This window comes from Hibiscus syriacus, unplaced genomic scaffold (genome assembly GCF_006381635.1).
Source record: "Hibiscus syriacus cultivar Baekdansim isolate YM2019G1 unplaced genomic scaffold, ASM638163v2 tig00112498_pilon, whole genome shotgun sequence".
NCBI lineage: Eukaryota > Viridiplantae > Streptophyta > Magnoliopsida > Malvales > Malvaceae > Hibiscus > Hibiscus syriacus.
The window spans coordinates 212,484-226,108 of record NW_024063347.1 but is presented as its reverse complement, the minus strand read 5'-3'; the positions used below and the strand labels follow the sequence as shown (position 1 = coordinate 226,108).

At 29.6% G+C, this 13,625-nt stretch overlaps 1 protein-coding gene across 1 annotated transcript; it reads right to left on the bottom strand.

The window, feature by feature from the left end:
* Positions 1–1,602: 1,602 nt before the first annotated feature.
* On the bottom strand, positions 1,603–4,000 carry LOC120180519. Its single transcript, XM_039185834.1, has 2 exons — positions 3,838–4,000; positions 1,603–1,922 (listed from the first exon to the last, which is right to left on the bottom strand). The coding sequence occupies exons 1-2, from the start codon at positions 3,911–3,913 to the stop codon at positions 1,705–1,707; spliced, it is 294 nt and encodes a 97-aa protein (XP_039041765.1). The 5' UTR covers positions 3,914–4,000; the 3' UTR covers positions 1,603–1,704.
* Between the last annotated feature and the right edge of the window lie 9,625 nt (positions 4,001–13,625).

Below are 13,625 nucleotides of genomic sequence, written 5' to 3'. Positions count from 1 at the left end.
TGCAAGAATAAAACGATCTTGATGGTAAATGAATTGTTATTATTTCTTAAGATCTCGATTCGAGCATTATGAATGTTAGAGGAATGAACATTTAATATCGAATGATTGAGAATATTCTTTTAATATATATTGCCTTGTACTTATCCCGTATTAATAAAAAAATAACTATTTTATTTGGATAAATATATTTTAAAGAAATCTATGTTATTAAAATAAGAATAATGATATTAACAATAATATACAACATATACAACATATATATCTTTTTTTTAAAGTAACATGGACATCTCTAAATTTGTGAAAATATATAAATATTTTTAATAATGTAAAATAAAATATATATTAAAATTTAATTAAATTAAAAAATAGTTTGAAGTTTAAAATTTTTATTTTATAGTGTATATTAAATAAAATAAATAATAAATCAAATACTTACGATTAAACTAAAATTTAAGCTAATTAAATTCTCTTTCTAAATCCATTATAAATTCCGGAAATTTTCATTATTTCTATTCAGACAAATAAAGTTGTCTGTTAAAATTTTAATAAAAACGAAATTAATTAGGGTGAATTTTATCCAAACAAACAAAATCATTTTTAAGATTTTTTTTTAAATCTCGATAAAAATAAATCTCCTAAAAATCCCTTATCCAAACACTCTAAGATTTTCTTATAATCCATTGATAATTTTCAGTTTATTTTACTAAAAGTGAAGTTATTAACATTTACTTTTTTAAAATTATGTTTGATTATCATATTAATTTTTTATTAACAAAAATTCAAAATTTTCTTTAATAAGAAATTCAACAAAAGTGTTGAGCATGGTAAGTATAAGCTAGTTATCATTTAATTTTAAAAATATTAAATTGATAATATTCTTTTTAAAAATGAAATATATTATCTGTTATCTTTATACAAATTTAAATATTCAAACTACTATATTTAAAATATCAAAATAATATGAAATACTGTATTAATAAGGTGAAAATTATAAAATTAATATTTAGTGTTATCAAACAACATAATTTATATTGGACAAATGATAATACCATATAATTTCTAAATATAAGTTTAGTAATCATAAAATTAATAGTTTTAAAATAGGGGTAAGAGTCAAAAAAATCTCCAACTATTATGAAAAGTTTATTTAAATTCCATTTTTTTCATCTTATTGAACCATAAAATTAGAAGATTTCATTAGCAGTGACCTTTTGATCGATGAATTTCATCATTAACTGTTATGTTATCATGAATACATCCAACACAGAAATAAATAAATTTATTAAATCAAAATTTATTTATCATATTGCATGTGAAATCATCGACGAAATCGAGTTATATAACCGATGGAGTTCAAGGAAAGTTCACATCCATGAGACTCGTTAACATTTAACATGAAACTAACGTGTTTGCTAAAGTGTACCTCCGTTTTCATTTTAAGGATTGAAGAACACATAGCATGGAAATGGAGATTGGAGAGACGGGATTAAACATTTTGAATGATAAAAGCAAATTCCCTTCCCATACAAATCCAAGTACATTGATTTTATTACTATAAAATCCTGAATTCCCATGTATATCATGGATTTTCAACAGAAACTCTAATGCAAATATATAATATCATCAAATCAGTTCAAAAGTTGGGATTACAATGGAATATTACCAACTCCCAAGTTCTTCCAATTATTGCAAGCATCGAAAAGCTCAACCAGATGCTGTCTTTTTCTGCTGGAAAATGACCGCATAGACAGGAACAAACACGCCAATGCTGAAGGCTGTCAAAACTCCAAGAGACATTTTCAGCTTCTGATTTTTCATCCTATCCAAGTTATACATGTGCTTAGCATGAAGGTAATATGGTTCGTCGTGCCCATGACCTCCCCCCATCCTCTTCACTCCAGTTGAATGAAAGCCTCTATTGGCTGCCACAAACACAACAAAGATTTTGAGTTGTTACACACATTATTCCCAAAATAAAGATAACAGCACAAAGGCTGAAGATCCTAAACAGTTTCTTTTAACGTTTGAGGATTCCAGCATATGAACCACAAGCAGGCAGACAAACCAAAACAAACGCAACTCGTGCCCACAGCCCACCATTCACAACATTTATCATCTAAGCATAGGATTTTTAAATTTCTCATTAAAATCCAGATTATACTCCAGAATCAATGGAGTCACGTTGCTCTCCTAAGTGGTAGACCTTCCACCCAGAGTCATGGCAAATATTTTGCATCTCTTCGAAGACAGAGCACTAGGGAGAGGTCAAACCACAACTAAGTTAAAAAGTTTAAACTAGGAAAAGTTAGCACCGAACAAAGATAGTGGGTCCTTCAGTTTTGAAGAATACAATGGTCAAGTGAAAATTTCTTATTCTCCTTTCAACTAGGAACAAACTAAAAGAAAGCCTAAAAACCCTACATAATTAGTGAAGAACAATGTTAATCTGGCAATCCACTCGGTCATTTGTTCACTTCATTTTGAACCTTTTTTTAACACATTCCACCATAATTATCCCTCCTATAAATCCCCACCAGCATAATTAACTTGCATATACTTACACAATTGTTAGTAAATATATAGCATGCCTAAATCCTTATCAAGCAAATACAGGGGATAGAAGAAAAGAATTGATAATTACAAGACAAATATACTTCAAGGCATGTACGAGTTGAAACATAAAAATATTTCAAAGGTACACAGAAAGGTGTAAGGATATGTATACACTTCTGATAATCATATACTGAAGGCTACAATTCTATTGAGAATGAATATTTATATTATTGTCTAAATTCGAAACACTTAAACAAATTGGAAAAGGCGAAAACATCAGAATATCATAAGATTTAAAGAAAATATCATCCATGAGTATGTTCTACATTCATTTGCTGATGAAGAAACATAATGCATCAAAAACAACTAGTGAGTGCTGAGTAACAGCCAGCGGTCACCGTACAGATCAAGGACATTGCTAGAAATTTTTAAAAAGAAATGTTAACTTTCAAACGTAAAGCACCCCATACACTTGAAAGTTGAAAACTGAGAAAGAACTTTCTATCATTTAAACAAAATTTCAGCTTGTAAAAGTCACAGAAACTTCCTCATAGACATTAACTAGAAAAAGCAGACATTTTCAAAGGTATATATAGGCCAGAGCACTATGGTAGTAATATCAAACAAACAACACCTCGTCAACCCACACAATCAGTTAGAAAAATAACCATGAATTAGTCAATTCAACAACATTTTTCATATCAAAACAGTTTTCCACAAAAAAATGATAAGAAAGTCGTTACAATTAGTACAAAAATCATATAGCAGTCGTAGAGGTTCTTGAAAGTAAATGCAAAAGCAAATGTTGATTCAAGGCCATTAGAAATCAACATACTATGACCACAAAGCAATTCAAAATCAATGTCTAAGCCTATTTAATAACTCCATTAGGTTTTTCTTTTCAGGAAGAATGCTTCTACACAATAATCAGCAAAAAAAAGGGTATTCAAAAGTTTATCAATCTAACCAATACTCAATCCTTTAAAGGCATATATAGAACTAAGTTCTATGAATTTATTTTGTATAGATATGTCCTACATTTGTTTAAATCCAATCAAGAACGCCGAAAACATAAATCAGCAAAAAACGAATGAAAAATGAAAAATTTACAATACCAATTAAGCAGATCTACATTAGCAGTTATGAACCCTCAATTTTAGCTAACAAAAAACAATTCTCAGCACCCAGATGCTCATCTTCCACTACTTTCCTGTACTTTCGCATCTACCAAACAAAAGATAAATACAAGAAAATAAAAGAAAAACTCGTTAGTGGGTCACCAACCTGATTTATGGATAAGTGATTGAGAGGACGATGTCAGAAACTTAGAAGCCGATCTAAGCCCACCGTTCAATGCCATCGCTTTTCTTCTTGGAAAAAAGGAAAACAAAAAACGAACTCAATCGACGGCAGCTGTTTACAGAAATCACAAGGCCTCTTTTATCCAATTTCACTACCAAGGGCTGTTAGCTATATAGAATCTATAATTCAAACGTGTGGGATCACACACGTGCGATTGGGGCTTAAAACTCATGAAATAATTGCTATAGTGTTTTCTCCTTCTCTCACAAACAAAATATATTAGTTTTAATGGGGGAGTATTTAATTCAATTTTTAATTCTATTATAACTTTGGAATTAATCTCAATTTACCCGTCAAATTTTATAAATGTGTCATGAACAAAATCGGAAAAGTAGTTAATAACCTATAATATAATCATCATTGTGGAGACATTGTTTTAAACAAATTAAATGATTAACTATTTACTCTAAAGTTTTCTCTTCTAGTTTTATTTTATTGGTAATTCATTCATCTCTTTTTCTTTTTATTTTTATTGATCGGCAGTAGTACTAATTTTAATATTGGTTGTTGACCGTTGGTATTTTTTATTGTCCTTTTATTTTTCTTTTTAATTTTCAATAAGTCTACATGTATGACACGTTTTTCTCTATCTTTATGACATATTTTCTTCTGTTTTTTTGGCATCTTTTTCGATCGTTTGGTTGTTGCTTTCTTTTATATTTTTTAAGGCTTGATTAGACATCGCCACGACTGATTAAGATGTTGTTTATCTGTTATATTGTTGATCTTCCCTGCTTTGGACATCGGATTGGATTTGCATATCCATTATGCGTTCCTGAATAGCTTTTTACTTCACTCGAGTCTGATTTATGGATTGTTGGTGGTCTTTCAATATCTTGATTCCCTTTTGTGATTCATTTGCCGATTTGATCAAATATGTTTGTATCTATCTTTGTTCGAGTTTCTTGGTTAGATTTTAATCTTTTCTTGTATGGTTCTTACGTGATATTAAGTTGCTAGTTTTATTTTAACGATTATATCAAATTGTTCTAATTATGTGTTTACTTTACGAAATTGTAAATATTTATTATAATTTATAAAATTTTCTATTTTGAATAAAATTAGTGATTTATTAAAAAACAAATTAAATAATTGTATACTCCAAAAGAATAAATTATATTCTATTTTATTTAAAATAAGAATGATAATGACTCGAGTGAAGTTCAATTTAAAAAAAAAACTAAACTTCAGCAGCTTGGGCTATGCTTGTCTTGCCCAAATCAACTATTTTTAATTATAATAAAAAAATAAGTATTATTTTATTTTATAATTAAAATTAAATAAAGTTTTGTTCTTTGATTTATTTAACCTATATTTTGACCAAACCAAACGTGCCACTGAACCTATAGATGAGTCTAATTTAAAAGAAAAAAATTGATATAATAATAAATTCTAAGAATAAAATTGTTTAAAAAATAACATTCTCATGTGAATATTATGTTGTCTACGAAATAAATGATACTAACATTACTCTTATATTTTAAAATAATACATATTAATAATAATCTTACTTTATTATCATCAAACCACATTACAAAACGAAACAAAATAACATAAGATCGGGAACCAAACAATTCTTATAATTTACATGTAGTTTTTGTATTTAACATTATATTTTTCTATTGTTGAAAAGTCAAGTAAAGGTGGCCAAACATGTTGAAAAATCAAGCAAAACATTTCGGTGCACATGGATTTCGATGGCTTTCGATGGTGTGGAAAAATATATATGAAATTGTTGATTTTTCAACAATGGTAAAATCTCAATTTTAGTCATTGTACTTTAAGGTATTTATAAGATTAGTCCTTAAGCTTCAACTATAAATACCCTAGCTCATTTAGCTTCAAAACCATCACAAATCATTCTAGCTTTCTCCTAATACTAGTGAATTTAGAGAATTTCTTGAGAGTTGTTTTCTCCTTTTTTATCAAGAGAGAATTATCATTGTTTTCTCCTTGGTAGATCGAGAGATGTTGTAATTCATATTTTCTCATAGTGAAATTATTATACCGTTGCCTGTGGTTTTTACCCTATATTATTTAGGGGTTTTCCACGTAAATTTTGTGTTTCTTTTATCTTCATTTTTATTTTCTCAAATTATGAGTTGCAATTTTACTCTATCTGATAGTCGTTTTCCGCAACAATTGGTATCAGAGCCAAATTTGAGTGTGTAATATATGCTTATTGTCTTTGTGGTTGCCACCAAAAGGTGGATCATCCAACATAAAAAGTAAGAAGGTATTTCCCATTCTTTGAAGGTTTCAGATAACTATTCACGATAGTTAAATAGTGGGAGCTATACGTAATAGAAGTTATGACAACAAAATTTGATATTGAATAATTCAATAGGAGAAATTTATCATTGTGAAAATTAAAGATGAAGGTCATCTTGAAGAAAGACGGTTTTCTAGCAGCTATCAGTGAAAGACCAGTAGATTTCACAAATGACAACAAATGGATCGAGATGGACGAGAATGTTATGGCAAACTTTCATCTAGCATTAGCAGATGAAGTATTGTCAAGCATCGAGGAGAAAAAGACAGCTAAGGAGATATGAGATCATCTCACCAAATTGTACGAGGCCACATCGTCACACAATAAAAATTTTCTTAAGAGAAAATTGTACACTCTCCGTATGCCAGAATCTACTTCAGTGACGGAGCACTTAAACACACTAAACACTTTATTTTCTCAGTTTACATCCTTAAGATGTACAATATGAGAACAAGAACGGGATAAACTTCTACTTCAAAGTCTACCTGATTCATATGATCAACTCACCATCAACTTGACAAACAATAATGTCACCAGTCTAGTCTTCGATGACGTTGCAGTTGATGTTCTACAAGAAGAAAATCGGCGAAAGAACAAGGAAGACAGACAAGTAAATCTGCAACAAGCAGAAGCGTTGACAACAATAAGAGGGAGATCAACAGAACATGTCCAAAGTAGCAGTCACAAACATGGTAGATCGAAGTCGAGAAGCAAAAATAATTTAAAGTGCTACAACTGTGGAAAGAATGGTCACTTAAAGAAGGATTGTTGAAGTCTAAATAAAAACTCCAATCCACAAGGCAATACCGCAAGCACTTCAGATGATGGAGATGCTTTATGTTGTGAAGCATCAACCACCGTGGAAGGCATAAAAAGATTTGCAGATATATGGCTCATTTATTCGGGAGCAACATATCACATAACCTCAAGAAGATAATGGTTCTATCATTATGAACTTGTCTCAGGAGGATCTGTGTATAGTTGCAATGATCATGCCTTAAAGATCGTTGGTGTGAGAACCATCGAATTGAAGATATATGATGGAACAATTAAAATTGTTCGAGATGTGTGACACGTGAAAGGCCTGAATAAAAATTTATTATCCTACGGATTGTTGGATAATAATGCAAGCAAGATTGAAACACGGAAATGAATAATGAATGTGTTCCGTAGAGCGCTTGTGGTGCTGAAATGCGAAAAGATAACTGCAAACTTGTACATGTTGAAGGGAAAGACTTTGCTAGAACCATAAGCCTCTGTTGCCTCATGTAGTTCAAATTCTGGAATGCTATGGCATCAGAAACTTGGACACATGTCAGCACAAGGAATGAAAGTCTTTGTGGAGTAAAAGCTACTTCCAGGCTTAACAAATGCATCACTTACTTTGTGTGAGCATTGCATAACAAGTAAGCAACACCGGTTGAAATTCAACACATCAAATTCTAGAGGCAAAAGTGTTATAGAATTGGTTCACTCTGACGTATGGCAAGCACCAGTTACATCCCTAGGTGGAGCAAAATACTTTGTCTCATTTATTGATGACTACTCCAGGAGATGTTGGGTGTACCCTATTAAGAAGAAGTCAAATGTGTTTTCAACTTTCAAAAACTTTAAAGCGCGGGTGAAACTTGATTATGGAAATAAGATCAAGTGTTTCAAAACAGATAATGGAGGAGAATACACAAGCGAAGAATTTGATGACTTTTGTAGGAAATAAGGCATCAAAAGACAGTTCACAGTGGCGAACACTCCTCAACAAAATAGAGTGGCAGAGCGGATAAACAGAACCTTGTTAGAAAGAACAAGAGCAATGTTGAGGGATGCAAGCCTAGAAAAATCATTCTGGGCAAAAGCAGTCAATACCGCCTGTTATTTGGTGAATCGAGCTCCATCAACTGTAATAGAGCTGAAAACACCAATGGAGATATGGACTGGTAAACCAGCTGGTTATTCAAACCTCCATGTATTTGGAAGTATTGTGTACGTGATGTACAACTCCAAAGAAATCTCAAAGATGGATTCAAAATCCAGGAAATGCAAATTCTTGAGGTATGCTGATGGAGTCAATGAGTATCGCTTGTGGGATCCCACTACCCGCAAAGTGATCATCAGTAGGGATGTTATCTTCATAGAAGATAAAATACAAAGAAAAGAAGACGATGATAGTGCTGAAAAGTCAGAAACTACACAGATACATGTGGAAAAGGAGGTTGAACAATGAGATTCTTCATAAGCAGAACCAATACATGATGAACAAGAACCAGAGAGTTCTGAAGCTCCAACAACTCGTCAATTAGATCGTGTGAGAAGACGTCCCAATTGGCACTCGGATTATGTTATAGAAGAAAATATTACATTCTGCCTTTTAACAGAGGACGGTGAGCCATCAACATACCAGGAGGCAATAAACAGCTCAGATGCTTCATTATGGATGATGGCGATGCAAGAAGAAATTGAAGCCCTTCATAAAAATAATATATGGGACCTTGTACCACTACCACAAGGAAATTATGACAAATGGGTCTTCAAAATCAAGTGAAATGGTGTCAATCAAGTGGAGAGGTATCGTGCAATACTGGTGGTCAAATGATATGCTCAAAAAGAAGGTATTGATTTCAATGAAATCTTTTCTCCTGTGGTTCAACTAACAACAGTTCGAGTAGTCTTGGCAATGTGTGCTACATTGAATTTACATCTAGAACAGCTAGATGTTAAAACAACTTTTCTTCATGGAAATCTTGAAGAAGAGATTTATATGCTCCAGCCTGAAGGTTTTGAAGAACAAGAAAAGAAGAATTTGGTTTGCAGGTTAAACAAATATATGTACGGTCTAAAGCAGGCGCCGAGGTATTGGTATAAGAGATTTGATTCATTCATTATGTGTCTTGGATACAACAGACTTAATGCAGACCCTTGTGCTTATTTCAAGAGGTTTGGTGATAACAGTTTTGTTATATTGTTGTTGTATGTGGATGACATGTTGGTTGCAGGACCCAACAAAGATCATATTGAAGAATTGAAGGCATAATTGGCTAGGGAATTTGAAATGAAGGACTTGGGATCAACAAACAAGATTCTAGGGATGCAAATTCACCAAGACTTAAGTAATAGGAAGATTTGGCTTTCATAAAAGAATTACTTGAAGAAGATCTTGTCAAGATTCAACATGCAAGATTGTAAGCCAATTTCTACCCCTCTTCCTATTAACTTCAAATTATCCTCCAGTATGAGTCCTAGCAGTGAATAAGAGAGGATATAGATGTCTCGAGTACTGTATGCATCAGTAGTGGGAAGTTTAATGTTCACTATGATATGCACAAGACCAGACATTGCACAAGCAGTGAGAGTGGTTAGTTGGTACATGGCGATTTTAGGGAAAGAACATTGGAATATAGTAAAGAGGACCCTGAGATACATCAAATGGGCCTCAAATGTTGCATTATGTTACAGAAGATCAAACTTACTAATCAATGGGTATGTAGATTCTAACTATGCAGGGGATTTGGATAAAAACAAATCTACTATAGGATATGTGTTCAAAGTTGCTGGTGGAGTTGTAAGCTGGGTTTCAAAATTGCAGTAAGTTGTGGCTACATCTATAATAGAGGCAAAATATGTAGCAGCTACACAAGCCAGTAAAGAAACAATTTGGTTGAATATGCTATTGGAGGAGCTTGGGCACAATCAAGAGTATGTCTCTCTGTTTTGTGACAGTCAAAGCGCCTTGCATCTAGCAAGGAATCCATCATTTTATTCAAGGACAAAACACATACAAGTTCAGTACCATTTCATTAGTGAAAATGTGGAAGAAGGGACGATAGATATGCATAAAATCCATACCAAAGACAACATAGCAGATTTCATGACGAAGGCAATCAATGCTGATAAATTTACTTGGTGTCAATCCTCTTGTAGTTTGTCAGAGACGTAAGAAACATGATGGTACAAGGTAGAAAAAATGGTGTTAAGATATGATTGTTCCAATCAAATCTTCAAGTGAGAGATTGCTGAAAAGTCAAGCAAAGGTGGCCAAACATGTTGAAAAATCAAGCAAAACATTTCGGTGCATATGGATTTCGATGGCTTTTGGTGGTGTGGAAAAATATAGCTGAAATTGTTGATTTTTCAACAATGGTAAAATCTTAATTTTAGTCATTTTACTTTAGGGTATTTATAAGATTAGTCCTTAAGCTTCAACTATAAATACCCTAGCTCATTTAGCTTCAAAATCATCCCAAATCATTATAGTTTTCTCCCAATACTAGAGAATTTAGAGAATTTATTGAGAGTTGTTTTCTCCTTGGTAGATCGAGAGATATTGTAATTCATATTTTCTTATAGTGAAATTATTCTACTATTGCCTGTGGGTTTTACCCTATATTATTTAGGGGTTTTCCACGTAAATTTTGTGTCTCTTTTATCTTCATTTTTATTTTCTCAAATTATCAGTTGCGATTTTATTCTATCCGATAGCCGTCTTCCGCAACATCTATTTCTACTTTCTTTCCGTTTCCTAATTCGAAATTCCAGTTAATTGATTTATTTTTAGATTATCTAGCTCAATAACTAACTATTGGGTTGGGTTCTAATCAATTTAATGGATCCAATATTAATAGATTTGGGCTACATTCCAATCAACCTTTTTTTTTATTGATTTGCGCTTTTTCCTACAAAACAACCCTTAATTCCAGAATTTAACCATTTTCCCTAATTTAAGTCATGAACTATTTTTTATTTATATTAGTTTTTGAATTCATTTAAAAAAAATATTTTATGTAATATTATATTATGAAATTGTTTGGCGTGCGCACAAGTATCGTATCCAAAGTAAATTTAGGACCAAATTAAAGAAATTACAAAATTCAAGGATTAAAAATTACTTTATTTTTTATCGTTATTATTCAATGTGTATTTGAGAAATACGGATATGACAATTCAACACAATAAAATAATATAAATATTAATATGATGCTGGCTAATGACTAGGGTGAACCTCAGAATAATTTTTTCAGTCTCATTTTTCAATTTATATTTCAAAAAACACATTTTAATTTTTCCCTTGCAAATTTATAACTTTTTATCAAATAAAATCAACCAATGAAAAAGCATTTTTTTTTATGTTTTATTTTTTTATACTTTTTATAATTTGTAATAATCTAAATATATTATTTATATTTATATTTTTAATTTTTTATTTAATTATTATTAATAATAATGGATATCAACATTAATAAAAAGAAACAATATATGTTCTCACTCAAAAAAAATATCTATTTTCGTGAGAACATATATTGTTTCTGTTTATATAATTCATATTTAATAATAATAATAAAATAATTGAGATCAATATTAATAAAAAGATAAAATAGTTTATATCAACTTAACGAAGTTGTTATTTTTTTTCAGTCAATTTAATTTAATAACAAATTAAAATTTCCAAGGGTAAAAAAGGTGAAAATAAATTAAAACTAACATTATTTTTATAAGAAAAACAAAGGTAAAACATGCCATCAATCTTTTTGCAGCCATTGCTACCTTTAATGATTAATAGATTTATTGTTATTTTTTGAGGTTTTGGGTTGAACATCGTATATGCATATGTATGACCCTTCATTGTCTTAAAAGTTTTGTACATATACTACTTTGTATTCACCTCAGATTTATAAAAAAATTATATTATATTTTTATAAAATTCAGTTTAATCTTATTTAAATTTATCATTAATTACTAATATGACATCTATAAAAATAAAATTATTTTTAGGCCCCCTACATTTATAATATTTATAAATTCAACTCTTAATAAATTGTAAATGTAGATGATTGAAAAAATATGTTTTTTTAACTACTAATATCAAATAGAAGTTAGATATGATCATAATTTGTTTAGCAACGTATAAACGAACGTAATTAAAATTTTGGTATTGGTGTGTGTTTTTAACACGGTTTAAAGTAGAAGGTAATATATGTTTAAAGAAAATTTTCAATTATTGAGTGCTCAGACTTTTAATATCAATAAAGTTCAAACCCAAAACTATAGTATTGATATTTTAAATAAATTTAACATACATAAGACATGTGGATTTAAACAAATTTACTTATGTTAACGGGAATCCTGTTTGATGGGTAGTTTGAACAAATTTACTTATGTTACCATATTTAGGCCTCTACCTCACATGTATATTTGAGTTTGTTTATATAAAAACCAATTAAAAAAGTGCAACTACTTTTTATTAAAAAATAATATTTTTTCGATGATAAATAGTGTATATATATATATTATTACCATTTATCTTATTCAACAAAAATAAAAATAAAAGAATAACAAAATTAACACTAAAAGAAAAAAAAATCTTATAAACATAAGATCAAAATATCCTATCCAAATATATATATATATGGTTCAATCATAATATGTAATCTTTTATTAATATTATATTTTTCATATATATATATATATATATATTTAATAGTCGGGTAATTATAAAATAATATATATTTATAATTAATATTAATAAAACATAAACACACGTTACAAACGTAGTTGTTCAAACCCAATACTTTTAGGAAGAACACATTCCCTTTTATTATTGATGTTACTTGGTAGATTGATATAATTATATATATTTTATTTTGTTGAGAGCGTCACCATCATATAATTAATTAATATAATTGGTTGTTGACAAAAAAATATATTATTATATATTTAATTGTAATCCATATTTTAAAAATAAAATTGAAGTACATACATTTTACATGAAAACTACATTCTTGTAGCCATCTTTATATAAATATATAATCAAACTAAATATAATACCAGGGAACCTTTTAGATCAAGGTTTCTAGAAATAACTTATAACTTAAACTAAACAATGGTCTTCAACGACCCCTGATTTTTGTAATGCCGGTATAAAATTGCGGCCGTTAAAGCGTATAATAATATGTTCGATCTAAATATATTTAAACTAAACTATATGTTTAGTATTTATACTTATTTTTATTTCATTTTGGTATTCAAACTTTTTTTTAAATAAACATAATATTTAATTTAGGTTTCATTTTGATACCCTACTGTTAAAAATTTAACGATGACATCGACGTGTCACTATAAGAAATGTTACATCATCATTGAAAAAATAAAAAATGTTATGTTAGTAGTTTTGATAAGTTTTTAATGACAATGTATCAAATTGAAATATAAACTAACCTTAGATATAATTTTAAAAAAAATAAAATTTAAATACCAAAACGGAAAAAATATTAGTTTAGGAACTAAACTTGTAGTTTACTTATATATTTATTGCATAAGCACAACAAAATGAAAAGGGCAATTATTAATATTTTTAATATTATATGATAATTGCATTTGATTTTTTTAATATACTAAACTACAAAGAGTATTCTAATCCTTTCATTTGAGTTCATATATTCTCCATATT

Excerpts from the sequence above, each read along its gene's own strand:
- LOC120180519 (XM_039185834.1), bottom strand. The coding sequence starts at position 3,913 with ATGGCATTGAACGGTGGGCTTAGATCGGCTTCTAAGTTTCTGACATCG. Across the intron at positions 1,923-3,837 it reads ATCACTTATCCATAAATCAG|CCAATAGAGGCTTTCATTCA; the intron begins GTTGGTGACCCA and ends TGTTTGTGGCAG.